The 22,001-nt window shown below is 48.3% G+C and overlaps 2 protein-coding genes across 3 annotated transcripts in view; one reads left to right on the top strand and one right to left on the bottom strand.

Moving 5' to 3' along the window:
• Positions 1–22,001, bottom strand: part of TAF15 (TATA-box binding protein associated factor 15) — a 345,012-nt gene that overhangs the window by 42,162 nt on the left and 280,849 nt on the right. The gene's annotated exons all lie outside the window — the stretch shown is intronic.
• The window catches only part of MMP28 (matrix metallopeptidase 28), a 42,193-nt gene that overhangs the window by 3,652 nt on the left and 16,540 nt on the right, over positions 1–22,001 (top strand). Inside the window, exon 1 of one of the 2 annotated variants that reach the window (XM_050764913.1) lies at positions 8,310–8,750. The exons of the other annotated variant lie outside the window; for it this stretch is intronic. Within the exon in view, the coding sequence (XP_050620870.1) occupies positions 8,640–8,750 (111 nt within the window). The 5' untranslated portion in view covers positions 8,310–8,639. Of the gene's footprint in view, positions 1–8,309; positions 8,751–22,001 lie in introns of those variants that run through there. 2 annotated transcript variants of the gene reach the window in all.

The following is a 22,001-nucleotide window of genomic DNA, read 5'->3' as shown; positions in this document are numbered from 1 at the left end:
GCGCAGTGGCTCACGCCTGTAATCCCAGCACTTTGGGAGGCCGAGGTGGGCAGATCACCTGAGGTCAGGAGTTTGAGACTATCTTGACCAACATGAAGAAACCCCATCTGTACTAAAAATACAAAATTAGCCAGGCATGGTGGCACATACCTGTAATCGCAGCTACTCGGGAGGTTGAGGCAGGAGAATCGCTTGAACCTGGGAGGCAGAGGTCAAGGTGAGCTGAGATGACGCCATTGCACTCCAGCCTGGGCAACAAGAGTGAAACTCCATCTCAAAAGAGAAAAAAAAAAAAAATAGAGTCTTGGTACTGTGCCTGTTGGCCCTGGATCCCTTCTTCCTGTCCTCACAGGGGAGCAGACCCCTACAGGGTTGCCTTGTTTCAGTTTCAGAAAGTCCCTCTGGCGGTATCTTTCAGCTTGAATTGGCCAAGGAGAGACCTGGTGGGAAATTAGGTGGAAGAAGAGAGGAAGAAAAGAAAGAAGAGGGTTATCTCTCCCCCTCCCCCTCTGCCTCAGGGAGGTCTCAGAGCTCCGGTTTCCATTGGTGACCCTGGCTCCTTGGCCCTAGTAACTTGCCTCCTCCCTTTGTCCCCCCACCTACAGCTTATAGTCATCTTGCTATTGATCGTTTCTGAGTTCCCTCCATCCCCTGCTTGGCTTCCCCTAACCCTTCTACCAATGGTATAGGACCTTGTAAGGGCATTGTAAGGATTCACTTAAAGGGGAAACCATTAGAGGGAGCCATTTGAGCAGAGAGGCCCAGCAAGAGCTGACCTGTTTTGCCAGGATTACTCTGCCTGCTGTTTAGAACATAGACTCTAGAGGGCAGGGAAAGGTTATTGCTCTGACCAAAGTAAAAACCGGATCATGATGATTTTTTGCTTTTTTTGAAATCCTCAGGAACTCACAGTTGTACCGCATAATTCAAGGCTTGCATGCCTTGCCTGTTTGCTCTCTAGTTGGGTTGCATAATTCCTTTCTGAACATCCAGCTCCCAGCACAATGCCTGAAACAGTAGGCATTTTTTTTTTTTTAGACGGAGCCTCACTCTGTCACTCAGACAGTGCAGTGGGGTGATCTCAGCTCACTGCAGCCTCCGCCTCCCAGGCTCAAGAGATTCTCCTGCCTCAGCCTCCCAGGTAGCTAAGATTACAGGCATGTGCCACCACACCTGGCTAATTTTCTTTTCTTTTTTTTTTTTTTTGAGACGGAGTCTCACTCTGTCACCCAGGCTGGAGTGTAGTGGCTCGATTTCGGCTCACTGCAACCTCTGCCACCTGGGTTCAAGCAGTTCTCCTGCCTCAGCCTCCCAAGTAGCTGGGATTACAGGCTCCTGCCACCGTGCCCGGCTAATTTTTGTATTTTTAGTAGAGACGGGGTTTTACCATCTTGGCCAAGCTGGTCTTGAACTCCTGACCTCTTGATCCATCCACCTTGGCCTCCCAAAGTGCTGGGATTACAGGCGTGAGCCACCACGCCCAGTCCAACACTAGGCATTTTTAAAAAGGAAAAAACAATGGCATGTAATAAATGAATAAATAAATGGGGGGAAAAAAGGAGCATGACTTGTCTTTCTGTCTTGTCTTTAAACTCCTCAAGCTCAAAGGCCTTATCTAGGACTTCCCTATGTCTCCCACGGGGCACAGAGTAAGTGTTCAGTGAGTGTTGAAAGAACGACAACCACCTGGTGCCAATTGCCACAGGCAATGTGTAGCTGTTGTCACCACCCCAGCCCCACCCCAGTGGAGGCGTCCCTGAAGCATTTCTCCCCTGGCCTTCCTAGAGAGCGGCCCTGCCAGGATAATTACTCTGAGGCTCCAGTGCAGGAGAGGGAGGCTCCTTGTAAATGACCAGGCTACCCCATCCTCCCGACAGTGGCAGGCGCTTCCTGTTTGGGGTAGAAAGGAACCAGACACTTTCCTGTTAGCAGGTCTTTTAAGCAAAGCAGCAGATGCTGAGTAGGTCCTGGCCCAGCCTTTCAGGCCAGATGCCTGGTGGTTAGACAGCCTTTATGTGGAAGGGAAGTGGGGCACAGCGCCAGATTGGCCAGGCTTTTATTGTGCTCCTTGCAAGTCCCCTGGGTCCTGGTGTGAGTAAAAAACAAGAAGAGGCTGACGCCCTGCTAGACCATGATGAGAGTTAGGGAAGACGGGGCTGCTCTGAGACAGAGATCATTGCCAGGAGCGGAGATGCTCGTGTGACTGTCCTGGGGCAGGTTTGTGTATGTCATTTGCATGTGAGCGTGCTCCAGTGTGAACCTGTGCACAGAATGCATGACTGTGCTCTCAGGTCTGTGCACCCAATATCCAGCACTTTGTAGGATTTAACTTTCTTTTCTTTCAACAGAGTTTCGTTCTTGTTGCCCAGGTTGGAGTGCAATGGCGTGATCTCTCAGCTCATCAAAACCTCCACCTCCCGGGTTCAAGTGATTCTCCTGCCTCAGCCTCCCAAATAGCTGGGATTACAGGCATGCGCTGCCACCACGCCCGGCTAATTTTGTATTTTTTAGTAGAGATGGAGTTTCTCTATGTTGGTCAGGCTGGTCTTGAACTCCTGACCTCAGGTGATCTGCCCACCTTGGCCTCCCAGTGTGCTGGGATTACAGGTATGAGCCACCGCACCTGGCCAGATTTTTGTATTTTTAGTAGAGACGGGGTTTCACCATGTTTGTCAGGCTGGTCTCGAACTCCTGATCTCAAGTAATCTGCCCTCCTTGGCTTCCCAAAGTGCTGGGATTACAGGCTTGAGCCACCGCGCCCGGCTGTATTTAATACTTTCTGATTGTCTAGCTTGTTCCCCATTACACACTGGATAGCAGAAAAGGCAAGAGTTATTTCTCTCCCATTTTATAATGGCAGAAACTCAGAGAGGTTAGTTGACTTGCAAAAGTCACACAGAATGTGAAAAAGTTGAGATTCAACCCCAGGTTTATCTTGCTCCAAATTTCTTACTTTTTCCAGTCCTGTATGAGCGTGTGTGTATATGTACAGGGGGAGCAGACAGCGATGTATGCCTGTGAGTGTGACCCAGACTGCTGAGACCATATCCCCCGGTGCCAGAGAGAGGATATTTCCCATCCAGAGGCAGAGACGGTTGTTAGTCAGGGCTTCTGGAATTGAATCACAGCTAAAAATGCAGAGGCTATGGTCAAAAATGAATTTAAATTTTGACAGCAAAAGTCCTCACTACTCAGGAAAGCCTCCTCTTCAGTGCTCCCAACCTAACCTCATGTCTTCATTATTCCGCTAATTATTCCTCTGCTTATGTGTTTTTGAGACAGGCACTCTTGAGTGCCTGTCTCCGGAGCTCAGCATTCTTCCTGAGAAAATCTACATTGTGTTCCACACACTTCCTGGGGAGGAGGAAGGGGCAGAGACAAAGCTGATTGTTCCCCATATTACAAAGTGAGAAACTGAGGCCCAGAGGAACCTTGTCCAGGTTCACACATCCTGCCTGATTCAAGGGGTTCTGCTGTTGTCTTCTGTCAGCAGGAGGAAGGACTGGGAAGCAGCAGCTGCCAGACACTCCCCTGGGCAGGCAATGTGCCCAGGCCCTGGCATGAGTTCCACAGGATCCTGTCCACTCTGGGAGTGCTGGGAGGCACTGTGGATCTAAGCCAAGTCCCATTGCAGAGAGAGGGAAGCAGGAGAAGCAGCTCTCTTTGAAGAGGAGGTGTGAAGAGAACTACCAGCCAAGCTGGGTCAGGAATCTGCTCAGCCAAAACAGGGAGAGAAGGAAGGAGAGAAACAGACCCTGGGAAAACCTATCTTCCTCCTGGAAGTTGGTATTTACTAATCAGTAATTCAGTAGGTCTGGAATAGGGCTCTGGAATCTGAATTTTTCAGGTGATTCAATGCAGGTGATCTAAGAATCACATTTTATAAATTTGACTTGAGGCAGGATAGTGTAGTATTTATAGGCCCTAGATCTGGAGTTACAGCATCCAGGTTGAATTACAGGTTCCATTATAAGATCTGTGGCCGGGTGCAGTGGCTCACGCCTATAATCCCAGCACTTTGGGAGGCTGAGGCAGGTGGATCACCTGAAGCCCGGAGTTTGAGAACAGCCTGGCCAACATGGCAAAACCCCGTCTCTACTAAAAATACAAAAAAAAAAAATAGCCAGGTGTGGTTGCGGGTGCCTGTAATCCCAGTTTCTTGGGATGCTGAGGCAGGAGAATTGTTGGAACCTGGAAGGTGGAGGTTGCGGTGAGCTGAGATCGCACCATTGCACTCCAGCCTGGGCAACAGAGCAAGACTCTGTCTCAAAAAAACAAAACAAAACAAAACAAAAACATAAAACCATTATAAGATTTGTGACTCTGGACAAGTGATACAATCTCTCTGTGCCTCAGTTTCCTCATATTTAAAATTAGGATGCTTATAATAGTAGCTTTCTCATAAGGAAGTTGCAATGAGTCAATGACATGATTTATGTAAAGTACATACCACATATGTGGCCCATGTTAATCTCTCAACAAGTATTAATCACTATCATTTGTTCCAACTCCTCATTCCCATCCCCACACCCACTCCTACCAGAGGAGGAAATAATGATATTGGATTAATGTAGGGACTTGCCACCACAGTATTCTTTTGGATGTGGGTAATCTTTGGGTCATGGTTTGAGAATCCCTGATCCAAAGCCATTCTCCAGTCACTCTCCAGATACCCTTCCTATGAACTGAGTCTCTTGTCAATAAACTGCCCTGCTTTCATCTTCCTTTTCTCCTTGAACCTCCTCCCATCCTCCCAGCATCCACACAGCAAACTGCTGCCCACCCTCCCCACCCCATCCAAAGTGAATTTGGCTCAGGATATGTACTAGACATGAAAACATACAGCAAGTCACTTGTGGGGCTTCACAGGCCCCTGGATTTTGAAGATCACAGAATTTGGTGCTCTGGGATTTATGAGTAATCTTCAGAGGAAGAAGGGAACCGGAACCTCCTGCTACCCAAATTCAAACCATGGAAATATGTTATCTTCCCGGGAAAGAGACATCCTACGCAAAGGCAGGGTTGAAGTCCGGGCTAAGCGTATGGGTGGAGAAAGCTTTGTTCTGCATAAATTCTTGCAGGCAGTTTCAAGTCTGGATGGCACTTCAAGGTGACCACAAGCAGAGATGGCATAGGGAGAGGAAAGGATGGGATGAAATAATCCAAACAAGAACACAAAAGGAAAACAGAGAAAGTCAACTTTCAAATGCACAGTGGTGCTAGTTTGAGGGGTTCAGGGACCAGAGCTAGGCTGGGATGCAGAGAGAGGCAGGATCAGCTTTCGAAGTGGCCAAGCCTGTCTTCTCCCAGACATTCAGCCCTCCAGAGAACCATGACTTCTCCTTGTACCCTTTCTTCCCAGTGAAGCTGAAATGGAGAACCTCTGGGATGTGACACAGACATAGTGTGTCTCACTATGTTGGCCAGGCTGGTCTTGAATTCCTGGGCTCAAGTGATCCTCCCATCTCAGCCTCCTGAAACGTTGGGATTACAGGTATGAGCCACCGCGCCCGGTCAGAATAGACATTTTAGAGCAGGCATTCCCAGCCAGAATAAACATTTTAGAAACAGGCATTCCTGGCCGGGTGTGGTGGTGTGTCCTGTAGTCTCTGCTACTCTGGAAGCTGAGGTGGGAGGATGGCTTGAGCCTGAGAGGTCAAGCCTACAGTGAACCCTGACTATGCCGCTGTACTCGAGCCTGAGAATAAGAGCAAGACCCTGTCTCTAAAGAATGAAATAAAAAGAAACAGGCATTCCTTTGAGGGAGACTAACTGGAAACAGGCCCTGTTCACCTTCCAACCAACCAATGAAAAAGGGGCATCCATCCTGGGCATACCAATTTTTAAAAGGCACTTCTCTGGGCAAACCAATGAGAAAAAGGATGTGCAGATGCATCCCCATCAGGCAGCCGTAGGGTGTCTAGAGTTGAGGATGGATCTCTTTGCCATCTATGCCCCCTCTCTGAGGATGCCCTGTGCACATTCGTAAGAAGCATCCCTGCCTGGGTTGGTGCCCCAGAGATAGTGGATATGAGGCTGAACTGCCCCTTGCTCTTAGAGAGCTTCCAGCCTTGTCAGGCAACTAGTAGGAAGGTTCTCCTTCCTTCTGTGAGGTGGGTGTGGTGATGCATGCCTGTAGTCCCAGCTGCTCAGGAGGATCGTCTGAGCCCAGGAGTTTCAGGCCAGCATGGGCAACACAGCAAGACCCTATACTCAACATATATCCCCCCAAAAAGAACAGACTGTAACATGGCTGCCGATTCAAGCAAAACCCTGCAATGGACCTTGGGGAGGGAGCTTCTGAAGGAGAGTGAGATAGGATTACTAGATTTAGCAAATAAAAATACAGGACTCCAGTTAAACTTGAATTTCAGATTAATGAATATTTTAAAAAGTAAATGGGTGCTATGCAATATTTGGGACAGTTAACACCAAAAACTTATTCATCATTAATCTGAAATTCAAGATTAATTGGGCATCCTCTGTTTCACCTGGCAACCTTAGAGAGAAAGCAGGAGAGAGAGAGAATGTGTGTGTGTGTGTGTGTGTGTGTGTGTGTGTGTGTGTGTGTGGTTACACGTATGGCATGACATATGGTGGCTTTTACCAATAGATGAATTTTGACAGGCCAGATAGCCCTGCTTTGGGCAGGGAGCTCTGATGATCATCAATTGGTAAGGACACTGTGGACCAAGCTGGAGTCAGACCTAGGTTTGCCAATTTTTTCTCCAGGCAGAATCTTTCCATCCCTTCTTCTATAAAATATTAAAAATTTAGTCGGGTACGGTGACACGTGCCTGCAATCCCAGCTACTCAGGAGGCTGAGATGGGAGGATTGCTTGAGCCTTGAAAGTCAAGGCTACAGTGAGCTGTGATCGTGCTACTGCACTCCAGCTTGGGCAACAGAGCAAGACCCTGTCTTAAAAATACATATGTACATATATACACACATAAAATGTCTATTAAAAGGGCTTTTTCCAGCTGGGCGCGGTGGCTCATGCCTGTAATCCCAGCACTTTTGGAGGCCAAGGAAGGTGGATCATGAGGTCAGGAGTTCGAGACCAGTCTATCCAAGATAGTGAAACCCTGTCTCTACTAAAAAATACAAAAATTAGTCAGGCGCGGTGGTGGGCGCTTGTAATCCCAGCTACTCAGGAGACTGAGGCAGGAGAATCGCTTGAACCCGGGAGGCGGAGTCTGCAGTGAGCCAAGATGGAGCCACTGCACTCTAGCCTGGGCAACAGTGCAAGACTCCATCTCATAAAAAAAAAGTGGGGATGGGGGGGCTTTTTCCAATTCCTCCACACAAGTGGTGTATTTTTCTAAATAGTATGAAAACATTGTGTGATACTGAGGCCCTGAGCCTTAGGGTTGGAACACAGCATTATTTTTGTTCAGCACTTTAGGGATTCCAGATTATTTTTACACACATTAACTCATCTAAATCCACAATGACCCCCAGAGCTCAGTATCATTTTCCATTTGCATTTTACAAAGTAGTGAATTGAGTAGAAGTGAGACAGCAACCAGCTCTCAGTTACACAGACAGATAATGAAAACAGTTTACTTTTTGCTCAATGTGAGTTTAGCAAAGGCTTACGCATAAACTGTTTCACTCCATCCTTGTGGGGTATATAAAATCAGACACTTTACACTCATTTTCTCTTTTCATCCTCATGCAACGCTGGGCACTAAATACCGTATGCTGTCATTTTATTGATAAGGAAACTGATGCTCGAAGTAGTTAAATCCTTCACCAAAGATCACACAGCTGCAGCCTACCCCTTATTAAGTGCACACTTCATGATGCCATGCACCCTGCTCAGTAATTTACAGGCATTGTTATCTCATTAAATCTCCCCAACAGTCACAGGATAACGATATTCTTATTATCCCATTTACTGATGAGAAAAGTGGGTTCAGAGAGGGTGAGTGACTGGTCCAACACCACACAGCCAGCAGGTGGCTGAGGCAGGACTCAAAGGGCTAGCAAAGGAGCAAGTCTGGAACTCAAACCCAGTTCTGACCCCAGCCCTGTGCTCCTTCTCTTACACCCCGACCCTGGGTGGGGGGCCTCGCTCCCAACCCAGCTGAAACAATCAACGACCCTCAGGTAGACCAAGACCTCTCTTCATCGGAGTCTTAGGTAGCCACGCTTGCCAGGAGAAGGCCTTTCTTCCTTCACCCTCCCTGGACAGATCCGGGTCAACTGGAGGTGGCGGGCGAGAGGACTGATCCGTAGGGCGGTGGCGGGCGCAGGGCGAGGCCGTGCAGCGAACGGAAGAGGCTCTGGGACCGCTGCGCTTTCCAGCGGCGGAGCGGGGTGGGTGGGGCGGGAGTGCCGGGCCTCCGCCCCCTCCGCCTGCCTTTCCTTCCTCCCTCCCTCGGTCCCCGGGGCCGGCGGACCCGCGGGCAGGCACTGCCCGGGCTGGACGACCTCTGGCCGGCTCCCGGCGAAGCGCGGCGGAGGAGCGGCCCAGCAGGCGGAGCTGGGGCACTGGCGAAACCCCGGGACAGTCCCACTCCGCGCGGGGTCGGCGCAGAGCATTGTCATCCCTGGGGTCCCGGACGCGGCTGACTGCTGGCTGGCTCCCTGCGCGCAGTAGCTCCTCGAGTCGGGCTGCACCAGAGGCAGCGAGATGGTCGCGCACGTCGGCCTCCTGCTGCGCGCCCTGCCGCTGCTGCTGTGGGACCGCCTGGACGCCCAGCCCGCGGAGCGCGGAGGCCAGGAGCTGCGCAAGGAGGCGGAGGTACGCGGTGTGTACCTGGCGCAGAGCGGTGCGCGTGCTTGAGACCTGTCAGAACTCGGCAGTCAGGCCACCTGGCAGTCCCCTGTGAACAGACAATCTGCGTTACCCTCCCCCGTCCTCCGCCCCCTTCGCACTTGAACATAAAGAGCCGGGCAGTTTTTTCCCCGTGCCGGGCTGGAACCACACAGGCACGCGGATCCGCACTGATGGGCTGGGGTGGGTGCAGAGACGAGACCGGACAGACAGACAAAAGCCCAGAGGGGACCTCCTACCCTAGTTTGGCACGGGGCCACTCTCCCTCACCACCTAGGCTGGGGAGAATGACGTTCATTCGTCGGGTGCCCCCGAACGGTGTGGAAGCCTCAGTTTGGTGCTGTGGAGAGGGTACCGCTGGCTGGCCGGGACGCGGAACACAGCGCTGGCTTCCTGGTCGGGGACCGTCGCTGACCTCAGGCTTGGGCAAGCCATTGAAACTGCTCAAAACTAGTTTCTTTGTGTGTAAAATGTCCAAGAGCAGTATACTCTCAAGAGTTGCTTCTAAGGAGCTTTAAACGGGGCTTCAGGACTGAACTTGAGAAAAGGGGGCAGGAACCTTAGAGAGCTCCCTTTCCATTTTCTTGCTTTGGACTCAACTTGCTTGCTGCAGGCTGCGCAAGGGGAATTTTTTTGTGAGGTAGGGGTGGGGATCAATATGGGGCATCTATTTTCTAGATAAAAGTGATTGTAGGCCGGACGCCGTGGCTTACGCCTGTAATCCCAGCACTTTGGGAGGCTGAGGTGGGCGGATCACCGTAGGTCAGGAGTTCGAGACCAGCCCGTCTCTACTAAAAATACAAAGATTAGCCGGACGTAGTGGCGGGCGCCTATAATCCTAGCTACCCGGGAGGCTGAGGCAGGAGAATCACTTGAACCCGGGAGGCAGAGGTTGCAGTGAGCCAAGATCCTGCCATTGCACTCCAGCCTGGGCGACAGAGCGAGACTCTGTCTCAAAAGCAAAGCAAAGCAAAACAAAACAAAAAATGATTGTAATAACACAACAGTATCGTTTCTTTTCTCCCCCTAGAGAAGCATGTCTGCCTGTGTTCTTACTTCTCAAGAATACGACCAGGGTCTACACTATTTTAAGGAGAAGGGATTTGAACAGGTTTTGTTTTGCTTTGTTTTAGTAGAGACGGGGTTTCACCATATTGGCCAGGCTGGTCTTAAACTCCTGACCTCAAGTGATCCGCCTGCCTCAGCCTCCCAAAATGCTGGGATTACAGGCGCGAGCCACCGCGCCCGGCTGGAATATGAACAGGTTCTGAATTACTGAGCTCAACGCTCTGCCCTGAAACTCTTGCTCCTCTAAGAGCTTCTTTCCTGCCCTCAAACTGCCCATTGAGAGCTTCTCAGTATCCTCCCTACTCCCCTTCCCTAGAAGGGCAAGCTGAATTTGGGGAAACTGCAGAATGAAGAGGGCCCTCTCTGAATGCCTCATCCTTCCATCAGCCAGCTCCCATCACTACTGGGTAATATTTGGAAATGACCCTGCTTCAACAAGGGATTATCTCTCGTCGCCTTCCACTCCTTCCCTTCCTAGCACTGGGCTCTTGCTCTGTGCTCTCTGCTTTCTCTGCACATTCAGAGAAGCACTTTGTTTCTCTGAATTGAGACTCTTACAACATCAAGTACAGAGTCCTTGCAGCCCCAGGAGAAGGCTTCTGTCTGCCAAGCCAAGTCTTGTTTAAGAGTCTCACCCCACCTCCCTGCAAGTTCGGGTCCCAGGCAATCCCTGGCAAGGGAACAGAGGCATATCTCTGCTGCCCATGCCTGTGGTGGCCCCAGATGGAGAGAATTTCATCTTGGGGTATGCTTGGGAAACTTAATATCCAGCAGATTTTCTTTCAGTCTATTTAACATAAATTGGGGGGAAGGGGATTTTTAACTCTGAGAACAAGAAAATATTTTAAAAGCATAAAAACTCTGGAAATGTGTAATGGGTGTGTATGTGTCTCTATATACCTATGCATGTACACATGTGTGTGTCTATATGTGTTTTTTATATGGGTAATTGCATGAGCTTCAGTGCCAGACAAACCCATATGTAAACCATGGATAACTCATTTAACCTCTATGAACCTCAGTTTTCTTCTCCATACAATGGGGGTTAATAATGCCTATTTCACAGGATTGTTGTATGGTTTCACTGAAATAACGTATGTACAATGCCTAGCACAGTTCATAGGATATAGAAAGCAGTCTATAAAAGGAAGTTGCTCTCAATGTTGTTATTACCTTTATCATGACTTTAGAGAATACAGCTTCGGCTTAAAGTCTGGGCTTGAAGACTAGCTCCCTCACGACAATAATACAGGACAAAATATGTAAGGCGACTATTTTCAGCATTGGACAGCAGACAGCACAGAGCTGCAATTCCTTAAGTGAGTATTTTAGTTACTATGACTACATTACAAATTACTCCCAAAACTTAGTGAAGTAAAACAACCATTTATTGAGTTCACAGATACTGTGAGTCGAAATTTCAAATAGGGCACATCAAGGCAGCTTGTCTCCATTCTACAGTGTCTGGGACTGGAATCATCTGAAGTGTGTTGATATCTGGCAGTCGATGCTGGCTGTTGGCTGGTGGCCTCAGTTATTTTTCACGTGGACCTATCCACATGGTCTGTCCATGTGGGCTAGTTTGGGCTTCCTTATAACATGGTGTCTGGCCCCTGGGGATGAGTGTTGGGAGTAGGGAGAAGAGAGAGGAACTATATCCTTTTTATGACCTACTATTGCTTCTACTGCTCTCTATTGGCTAGAGCAGTCACAGCCCCCTCCCAGGTTCAAGGGTAGGGAAGGTAGACCCCACAATTGCTGGGAGGAGTGTTAAAGTCATGTTGTGAGAAGAATGTAGGAATGGGAGATATTGTTGTGTCATTTAGGGAACAACCATCCACAGAAGGAAAACCCAGAAATTGAGCCCCACAATTGCCCCCGTCCTTTGCTTGGAGACAATTCCCGACTGCAGTGCGGGGAACTAGACCTCAAGCAGAGCACAGCAGTCCTGCCGTGCTGAGGGACAAAGCTCAGAGTTCAGGGCTGTTGAAGTAGCTGGAATCCGTGGAGCGGTGCATTACAGAGGAGAGAGCTATACTGAAGGGGGTTCCCATAAGTCTGTATGGGGTTCACTGCAAGTCCTTGCCTGGGGACTGTGCTAGCACGTGTAGGGTGAGACTGTGTGACACTTACCAGAGAACAGCTGCTATGTGATTGAGAACAGGAAATAAAACTGGAGAAGTTGAGCGGTTCTGGAAGATATCGGCAGTCTGGGCCAGCCAAAATGGAGAAACCTCTTCAGCACCCTGGGCATCTATCTGAAACACCAGCAATGCCATGCTTTAGGTGTAAGCACCATGAACTAGAGTAAGACCTACTCCAACAAAGCTTGGAAATGAGTAAACATAAAACACTTTTTTCCCTTGTCATAATTTCTGTAAAAGACAACTTCCTGCTTAAAGCAAAATAATAACATTGTAAATTGGACTTTATTTTTATTTTTTGAGACAGCTATGGCTCACTGCGGCCTCAGTCTCCTGGGCTCAAGTGATTCTCATGCCTCAGCCTCCTGAGTACCTGGAACTACAGACACGCACCACCATGCCCAACTAATTTTAAAATATTTTTGTAGAGATGAGGTCTCCCCATGTTGCCCAGGCTGGTCTCAAACTCCTGGACTTAAGCAATCCTCCTGCCTTGGCCTTCCAAAGTGCTGGGATTACAGGCTGGAATTCTACTATTCTACAACAGTAGAATTTTATTTACCCACCCCTGCTTCCCTTGGCCAGGTGCTGTGCCACTGTCGTAACTACTTCTTTTATGTGTATTTTAAAGTCCAACTTATGACTATGCCCCCTTATGGCCATAAGTTGGACTTTAAAACACATGTAAAAGTAACAGTTATGACAATGGCACAAGGCAAGCGGGGGCAGGTAAATGGAATTCTGCTACTGTAAGATTAGTACATTTGTGGCCAGGCACAGGGACTCATGCCTTTAATCCCAGCACTTTGGGAGGCCAAGGCTGGAGGATTGCTTGAGCCAAGGAGTTTGAGACCAGCCTGAGCAACATAGAGAGACCCTGTCTCTACACATTAAAAAAAAAAAAATTAATACATTTGTGAATTGGAATGTCAGTGTGAACTGGGAAATGGGATGTGTCAAGTGAGAAGTGAGAGATGGAGGTTTCACCATGTTGGCCAGGCTGGTTTTGAACTCCTGACCTCAAATGTTCTGCCTGCCTCGGGCTCCCAAATTGCTGGGATTACAGACTTGAACCACCATACTCAGCCTCTACCGATTAATTTCTGTGTACATATATTTGGATATCCTGGACATTTCATATAAATGGGATCATATTATATGTGGCCTTTTGGAACTGGATAGTTGGAAACTCTAACACTACTCTCCCAATAAAGAATAGAAAAAATAGACAAAAAAAATCATTCAGGATGTAGCAGACTTGAACAATACTGTAAACCTTCTTGACCTAATTGATGTTTATAGAAAACCACACTTGAGAACTCCAGATACACATTCTTTTCAGGTGCATATCAATAATTTACCAACTGAGACCATTAGGCTGGGCCATAAAATAAGTCTCAGTTCATTTAAAAAATTTAAATTTTGCAAAAGGCCAGGTATAGTGGCTCATGCCTGTAATCCCAGCACTTTGGGAGGCCAAGGCAGGAGGATCATTTGAGGTCAGGAGTTGGAGACCAGCCTGACCAACACGGTGAAACCTCATCTCTACTAAAAATAGTAAAAATTAGCCAGGCATAGTGGCAAACGCCTGTAATCTCAGCTAGTCAGGAGGCTGAGGCAGAATTTCTTGAACCCAGGAGGCAGAGGTTGTAGTGAACGGAGATTGTGCTGCTGCACTTCAGCCTGGGAAACAGCGCCAGGCTCTGTCTCAAAAAAAAAAAAAAAAAAAAAAAAAAAAAAAAGCCGGATGCTGTGGCCCGTGCCTGTAATCCCAGCACTTGGGGAGGCTGAGGCGGGTGGATCACTTGAGGTCAGGAATTTGAGACTAGCCTGGCCAACATCGTGAAACCCCGTCTGTACTAAAAATACAAACATTAGCTGGGCGTGATGGTGTGTGCCTGTAATTCCAGCTACTCGGGAGGCGGAGACAGGAGAATTGCTTGAAACCGGGAGGCGGAGGTTGCAGTGAGCCGAGATCGCCACTTCACTCCAGCTTGGGCAACAGAGCGAGACTGTCTCAAAAAAAACCAAAAAAACAAAAACAAAAAAAACAAAAACGCTGGGCGCGGTGGCTAAAGCCTGTAATCCCAGAACTTTGGGAGGCCGAGACGGGCGGATCACGAGGTCAGGAGATCGAGACCATCCTGGCTAACACAGTGAAACCCCGTCTCTACTAAAAAAAAATACAAAATACTAGTCGGGCGAGGTGGCGGGCACCTGTAGTCCCAGCTACTCGGGAGGCTGAGGCAGGAGAATGGCATAAACCCGGGAGGCGGAGCTTGCAGTGAGCCGAGATCTGGCCACTGCACTCCAGCCTGGGCGACAGAGCGGGACTTCCGTCTCAAAAAAAAAAAAAATTAAATGCTGCAAATTGTGTTTTCTTACCAAAAACAGAACTAATTTTAAAATCAGTAGCAATAAGCCATCTAGCAAAGCCCCAGATATTTGGAAATTAAACAACACACTCCTAAATTACTCATGAGTTGATTCAGAAATCATCAGAGCAATGAAACTAAATAATAATGAAAATACAACATTTATATCGATATTTGTGAGATGCAGCTAAAGCAGAGCTTTAAATGAAATTTACAGCTTTAAATTCCTATAGTAAGAAAGAAGAAAAATTTTAGGTCAATGATTTAAGCTTCCACTTTAAGAATCTGAAGAAAGAACAAATTAAACCAAAAGGGCACAGGAAAGAAAGAAATAATAAAAAGCAGCTGTGTGATCATAGGTAGTTCCTTCACTTGGCTGCAGTTTCCTCTCCTGTAACATAAGAGGGCTAAATTTCTTAAATGACTTCTAAGATTCTCTCTAGCTCTAACACTGTTTGGCTTTGGTGTGCTTGTATGCTTGTGCCTCTATGTATGTGTGTGCTTGTGTGTGTGTTTACATCATCTGCCTTTGTGTCCATGTCTGTCTGTCTGGATGTGCCTGTGTTCTCAAGTCTCTGGGTGTATTCCTGTACCCTGTGTACATGGCTCTATGTGTCCCCTGTGTGCACACAATGTAACAAAGTCGAGGCCTTTCCAGAGTGGGCTTTGCCAGGGAGGAGACTAACTGCTTACAAAGCTGTGTTGTGAACAAACAAGTTCATTGTTGCCCACTTAGGAAAACTAGAGCTGCTGACAGCACTAGTAAGTAGGAAGAGCATACACTGCTGAGTTGCAAGATTGAGAATTAACGGATGACATCATCACCCTGTCCCCCACTCCCATTCCAAGCCAGACACTGTCCTGTGCTTGGGTGACACAGATTCCTAAGGCATCTATCTAATATTTGCTTTGCTTGGACCTTCTTTAGAACAGCCAGGCAGTAGTTTCAGGACCTGCTTCCACTGGGTGGTCTAGCTATATCTGTACAGCTACTCCCAGTGTGCCAGTACAAGGAGCTGGATAGTTTGTTTCTCCAGGGAGACACTGGAGCTTCTGTGGAGTATCCACCCCCAGATGCAGTGTCTGTTTCTCATACCCCAGAGCCATTCATTTGACTTTTCGTGAGTCAGAAACCCAGAAGCCTGGGTGTGGAAGCTGTTCCCAAGAACTCGGCTCAGTGACTCATGGGTACAGGGTGAAGAAAAGTGCAGAAGAGGCTCTGAAGGGTTCTAGAGGACCACAGTTGGTGGAAAAGCACTTGTCTAGCAGATTACCAGGATTTGGGGAGTGGAAGCATGACCCTAATAGCAGCGAGAGATGGTTGGAAAATATCTCCTTAAACCCACCCTTGATCAAGGCATTATTTTGTGCCCTAAACTTAGCCCCACAAGTCTAGTGAGAACCATGAGTCCACACAGTATATTTATTTGGCATTAGAGAAAGAGTACAAGATGTGGTCTGGATAAAGACTAACTGGCTACTGTTTTCCATCTTCCTTAAGGACAGAAAATGAAAGGAGGGCTGGTCACAAAGGCTCATGATGACTGTAAACCCAGCACTTTGGGATGCCAAGGTAGAAGAATCATTTGAGGCCAGGAGTTCGAGACCAGCCTGGGCAACATAGACTCCATCTCTATAAAAATTGAAAAATTAGCCAGGCACAATGGCACATGCCTGTAGTCCCAGCTACTCAGGAGGCTGAGGTACAAGGATCACTTGAGCCCGGGAAGTCAAGGTTTGTAGTGAGCTGTGATTATACCACTGCATTCCAGCCAGGGCGACAGAGCAAGACCCTATCTCAAAAGAAAAAAAAAAAAGGAAAGAAAGAAAAAAAAGAGAGACAGAGAGAGAGAAAGAAGAAGGAGCAGGGATTATAGCAAGAGGTATCTAGGTTATACCCAGACAGAACTTTGTGACTATAAGACTAAGGACAAAGGGGCTGGGTGCAGTGGCTCACACCTGTCATCCCAGCATTTTGGGAGGCCAAGTTAGGTGGATCACTTGAGGTCAGGAGTTTGAGACCAGCCTGGCCAACATGGCAAAGCCCATCTCTACTAAAAATACAGAATTAGCCGGGCACAGTGTGCACGCCTGTAATCCCAGCTACTCAGAAGACTGAGGCAGGAGAATCGCTTGAGCCCAGGAGGCAGAGGTTGCAGTGAGCCGAGGTCATGCCACTGCACTCCAGCCTGGGCAACAGAACAAGACTCTGACTCAAAAAAAAAAAGAAAGGAAAAGAAAAATGAAGGACAAAGGAAAGAAGGAGAAAAGAAAGGGAGTCAGGCAGAGGGAAGGGAAGGGGAAGCCTTTGCCCAAAATAAAGGAAAGGAGCTGAGTTGACCCCACTGCCCTGAGGTCTTCACTAGCTCCCAGGAGCCAGAGAGTGAAAGCAGATCATTCTGGTAGCAGATGTTTGTCTTTACGCAGAAACATGCTTCAGTCCAGTCCAATGCCTGTGGCCTGTTAAACAACCTGTTTTGGGTGTGATGGAAAACAGGATCCCAGCCCCTATTTGAAAGCCAGCGCCCACTGCCTGAGCAACTTCTTTTCTCTGCTCTAACCCTGGACTTTCTTGTAAAGCAGATAAGAGAAATCCAGCCAGAAACACCCCAGTTTGACCTTTTTCTTGAGAGTCAGTTCGCCAGTAGAGACAGCAGCTTGGCCCTTGCCCCTTTAGTTTTAAAGCCTCTGAGTCACTTGTTTAAATGTAAAATAAAACATCCTAGGGTAGATGTCAGAAGATTCAGATTAGAGTACTGGTTCTGTCACACACTAGGTCACTTTGGTAAGACACTACACTCCCCTGAGACTTAATTTCCTCATTTTTAAAATGGGAATAGCAACACCTGTCCTGTCTATATTCTTGCAAGGTCATTGTGAGGTTCAAAGAAGGTGTGATATCTTCAAAAAGCTCTACAGTTGTCTAGGGCTTATTGTGTTCCTGACTACCAGAAAATATTTTCTTTTTTTTTTTTTTTTTGAGACAGAGTCTCGCTCTGTCACCCAGGCTAGAGTGCAGTGGCGCAATCTCAGCTCACTGCAAGCTCCGCCTCCCGGGTTCACGGCATTCTCCTGCCTCAGCCTCCTGAGTAGCTGGGACTACAGGCGCCTACCACCATGCCCGGCTAATTTTTTGTATTTTTAGTAGAGACGGGGTTTCACCGTGTTAGCCAGGATGGTCTCGATCTCCTGACCCCATGATCCGCCCGCCTCGGCCTCCCAAAGTGCTGGGATTACAGGCTTGAGCCACCATGCCCGGCCCCGATATTTTCATATATAGAACACATCAAGGCACAATACCAGCTATCATTCGTCTCTCTTTTTTTTTTTTTTGTAGAGACAGGATCTCACTATGTTGCCAGGCTGGTCTCGAAATCCTGGCCTCAAGAAATCTTCCCGCCCCAGCCTTCCAAAGTGCTAGGATTACAGACGTGAGCCACTGCCCCTTGCCATTCTCTGCATCTTGACTTGGCTAATAATGCCAAAGATACACTTAAATGATAAGCACAATCTCAAATAGTCACTATGAGAACTAAAATAATAATAAAATGTGACATGAGATGGAGTATATCATAGGTAAAGTGACAGTTTCTGCATGCATTTGGCAATTTTTAAATTCTTAATTTCATTTCTGCTGCTGAAATTCTGTGATATGGAGGATGTCTAAGAAGGTGAGTCCTGGCTGGGCATGGTGGCTCACGCCTGTAATCTCAGCACTTTGGAACGCCGAGGTGGGCAGATCACCTGAGGTCAGGAGTTCGAGACCAGCCTGGCTAACATGGTGAAACCCCATTTCTACTAAAAATACAAAAAATAGGCCGGGCGGGGTGGCTCAAGACTGTAATCCCAGCACTTTGGGAGGCCGAGACGGGCGGATCACGAGGTCAAGAGATCGAGACCATCCTGGCTAACACCGTGAAACCCCGTCTCTACTAAAAAATACAAAAAACTAGCCGGGTGAGGTGGCGGGCGCCTGTAGTCCCAGCTACTCGTGAAGCTGAGGCAGGAGAATGGCGTGAAGCCGGGAGGCGGAGCTTGCAGTGAGCTGAGATCCGGCCACTGCACTCCAGCCTGGGCGACAGAGCAAGACTCCGTCTCAAACAAACAAACAAACAAACAAAATACAAAAAATTACCCTGGCATGGTGGCACATGCCTGTAATCCCACGCCTGTAATCCCAGCTACTCGGGAGGCTGAGACAGGAGAATCCCTTGAACCCAGGAGGCAGAGGTTGCAGTGAGCTGAGATTGCGCCATTGCACTCCAGCTTGGGCAACAAGAGCAAAACTCCATCTCAAAAAAAAAAAAAAAAGAAGAAGGTGAGTACTACACACTCACCTACCAAATGTCCCTTCCAGCAATAAAGCTCCATGACCATAGAGGTAAAAATAACATTGTTAATAGGGCAACTGTCATAAAGCTTTCCCAAACCATCTTCTTAGATGTTGAGGATGCTCCTGTGAGAAAGGTAAACAGTATTCTTTCTCCCATTTTATACATTGGGGCACAGAGAGATTAAGTAACTTTGTTTTAGCTTACACAGTCAGTTGCAGAAGCAGGGCTAGAATAATGAATAGAGCTGGAATATATATTAGAGCTCTAACAATCCAACCTCCTGGCCGGGCGCGGTGGCTCATGCATGTAATCCCAGCACTTTGGAAGACCGAGGCAGGCAGATCACGAGGTCAAGAGATCAAGACCATCTTGGCTAACACGGTGAAACCCTGTCTCTACTAAAAATACAAAAAATTAGCCGGGCGTGGTAGCAGGTACCTGTAGTCCCAGCTACTTGGGAGGCTGAGGCAGGAGAATGGCGTGAACCCAGGAGGCGAAGCTTGCAGTGAGCTGAGATCTCGCCACTGCACTCCAGCCTGGGTGACAGAGCGAGACTCCGTCTCAAAAATGATAAGAATAATCCAACCTCCTAATTTTATAGAGGAGGACACTGAAACCCAGAGAGGCACAGGACTTGCCTAAGAACACACAGTTAGCCATAGTACCAGGAATAAAACTCAAGACTCTCAGTCCAGTGCCCTTGCCCTGCCAGTTCAATGATGCAGACTTCCTGACTCAGGTCTTGGGTTCATCTTGCTACACCTCATCATTGGTCCTGCCCTGCGCAGAAATGGCCAAAATTTCCCTTCCCTCAGGCACTAAATAGGCTTGGCTGTATGCACCCTCCCAGAACAAGTCAGGACTGATGCAGGCATAAAATCCCTAGCACTGCGTGATTCCACCAAGCTGGCTGGGTCCCGGGAGAACTAGTTCCATTTTACCCGGACTCCACAGCCACTCCCAGGGACTTTCAGAGGTGACTCCCCAGGAAAGTGGTCCCAGCCCTAACCAAGGGGGTAAGGCATGTTGGCACAAGCTTTTAGGCCAGAGTATGGTGAGTCACCTAAGGGGCACAGCCTTCCAGCTTCCTCTCCATTCAGCTCAAGGCTTGGGCTCCCTAAGAGAGAGGACGGGTGGAAAATAGAGAAGAGAGAAAACCTGGTCCTTGAACTTCAAGGCCAGGAGGAGCAGTCTAGACCCTGCCTCCATGAAGTGGGGCAGGGATGATCCCAGATGGAACTCAGAGAGTCCTTAAGAGAACCACTGAACAAGTCCCCAGGACAATGGAAGCCTAGAAGGAAAATGACCCCCAAGAGGGTTTGTGGTCAAGCTGGGATGAGAACTGGAGCTCCACCTCCCAGTTTTGTGTCTTCTCCTGGGATCCCTTTGTCATGCTTCCACTCTTCCACCCTGACCCCACAGCCCTGCTCCTACTCCATGCAGAGTAGACCATTTCTCTCGCCTTTGCAGGGGAAAACTGAGGCATGAAAAAAGCCTCACAGAAAAGGGTTAGGGACACTTCCAGGAGCAGAGGGAGTTTCAGCCCCACTACCTCCTCACCCGGGGATGTGGATCTGCCTCCACCCCACAGAATGTTAGAGCACTCAGCCCTGACATCAGTAAGGAGCAGGAGCCCCTTCCTGCATGTGTTTGAAATTTTTTGGAATATACGCATGTTAAGCATAAAAATATAAGAGAGCCCATAAATCCTGATAATCCCTGTTATAATACTTCAGTGCCTTTTTTTTTTTTTTTTTTTTTTTTTGTGGAGATAGAGTCTTGTTCTTGTCGCCCCCCAGGCTGGAGTGCAATGGAGTGATCTCAGCTCACTGCAACCTCCACCTCCCGGGATCAAGCGATTCTCCTGCCTCAGCCTCTCAAGTAGCTGGGATTACAGGCACTGGCCACCACTCCTAGCTAATTTTTTGTATTTTTAGTAGAGATGGGGTTTCACCATGTTGGCCAGGCTGGCCTCGAACTCCTGACTTCAGGTGATCCACCTGCCTCGGCCTCCCAAAGTGCTGGGATTATAGGCATGAGCCACTGCGCACAGCCACTTCAGTGCTTTTATAGAAATATAAAATGTCAAATGCTTAAAATTTCTTTTTCTCATTCTTTCAGTGGCTCTGCTTGGCTGGTGTCCCAGGCATATGCTCATTCTGCTTACTGAGACTTTTAATTCTGCCTTGCAACCCTACAGGGTCCCAGAGGCGAGTTAGGAAGAAAGGCCCAGGACTTCCCCTCTGAGCGACCCCTGAAAAAGGCCCTCACTCCCAACCCCCATCCTGCCCTCCACCCCACCTTGCCTGCCAGAGTACTAGGCACAGCAGCCCAGCCAGGAAACAGGAGACGCCTCCAGTTAATTTCCCCTCCCTCCCACTCTGGCCAAGGCTTCAGAGTTCCAGAACCAGAGCCAACTCCCTGATAAGGGCTGGGTGTGTTTGTGGAGAGAGGCACAAGGGAGTGCCAGCCATGCCGACCTGTGACCTGGTCTCTCCCAAGTCACTCACCTAGCACAACTGCCTCTAAGGAGACATTAATTCCCTGGCTACCTTTAGAAAGTCCTCTGTCCATCCTCCCGAGGGAAAGAGAGGAGACAAGGAAGAGAACCAGGCATCCAGATGAGGTCAGGCAAGTCCGAGGTAGAAGCACCTGAATTGAGAACAGAGGTGTAACTGCCATGTTCAAAGCAGTTCCCTTTTTACAGATGGATTGCATTCCAAAAGTCTGTAGTTAATGTTCCCTCTAAGGTAAATCAACCAGATCAATTGTTTATTGAGCATTTACTATGTACCAGGCACTATGCTAAATGTGCATTCTTTTATTTAGTCCTTCTGAGAACCCTGAATAAGATCAAGAATAAATTGAACTTATTTTCACTTTGTGGATAAAGAAAGAGGAGCGCAAAGAGATTAAATAATTTGTCCCCATCTGGCCAGACATGGTGGCTCATGCCTGTAATCCCAGCACTTTGGGAGGCCGAGGCAGGCGGATTGCGAGGTGAGGAGATCCAGACCATCCTGGCTAACACGGTGAAACCCCGTCTCGACTAAAAATACAAAAAATTAGCCGGGCGTGGTGGCGGGTGCCTGTAGTTCCAGCTACTCGGGAGGCTGAGGCAGGAGAATGGCGTGAACCCGGGAGGCGGAGCTTGCAGTGAGACGAGATCACGCCACTGCACTGCAGCCTGGGCAACAGAGCAAGACTCCGTCTCAAAAAATAAAAATAAATAAAAAAAATAATAATTTGTCCCCAGTTATCTGGCAGAGTCAGGGTTGGGAACAGATTTTCATTCCC

This window comes from Macaca thibetana, chromosome 16, assembly GCF_024542745.1.
Source record: "Macaca thibetana thibetana isolate TM-01 chromosome 16, ASM2454274v1, whole genome shotgun sequence".
NCBI lineage: Eukaryota > Metazoa > Chordata > Mammalia > Primates > Cercopithecidae > Macaca > Macaca thibetana.
The sequence above is the reverse complement of the archived record's forward strand: the minus strand, read 5'-3'. Positions and strand labels throughout refer to the sequence as shown.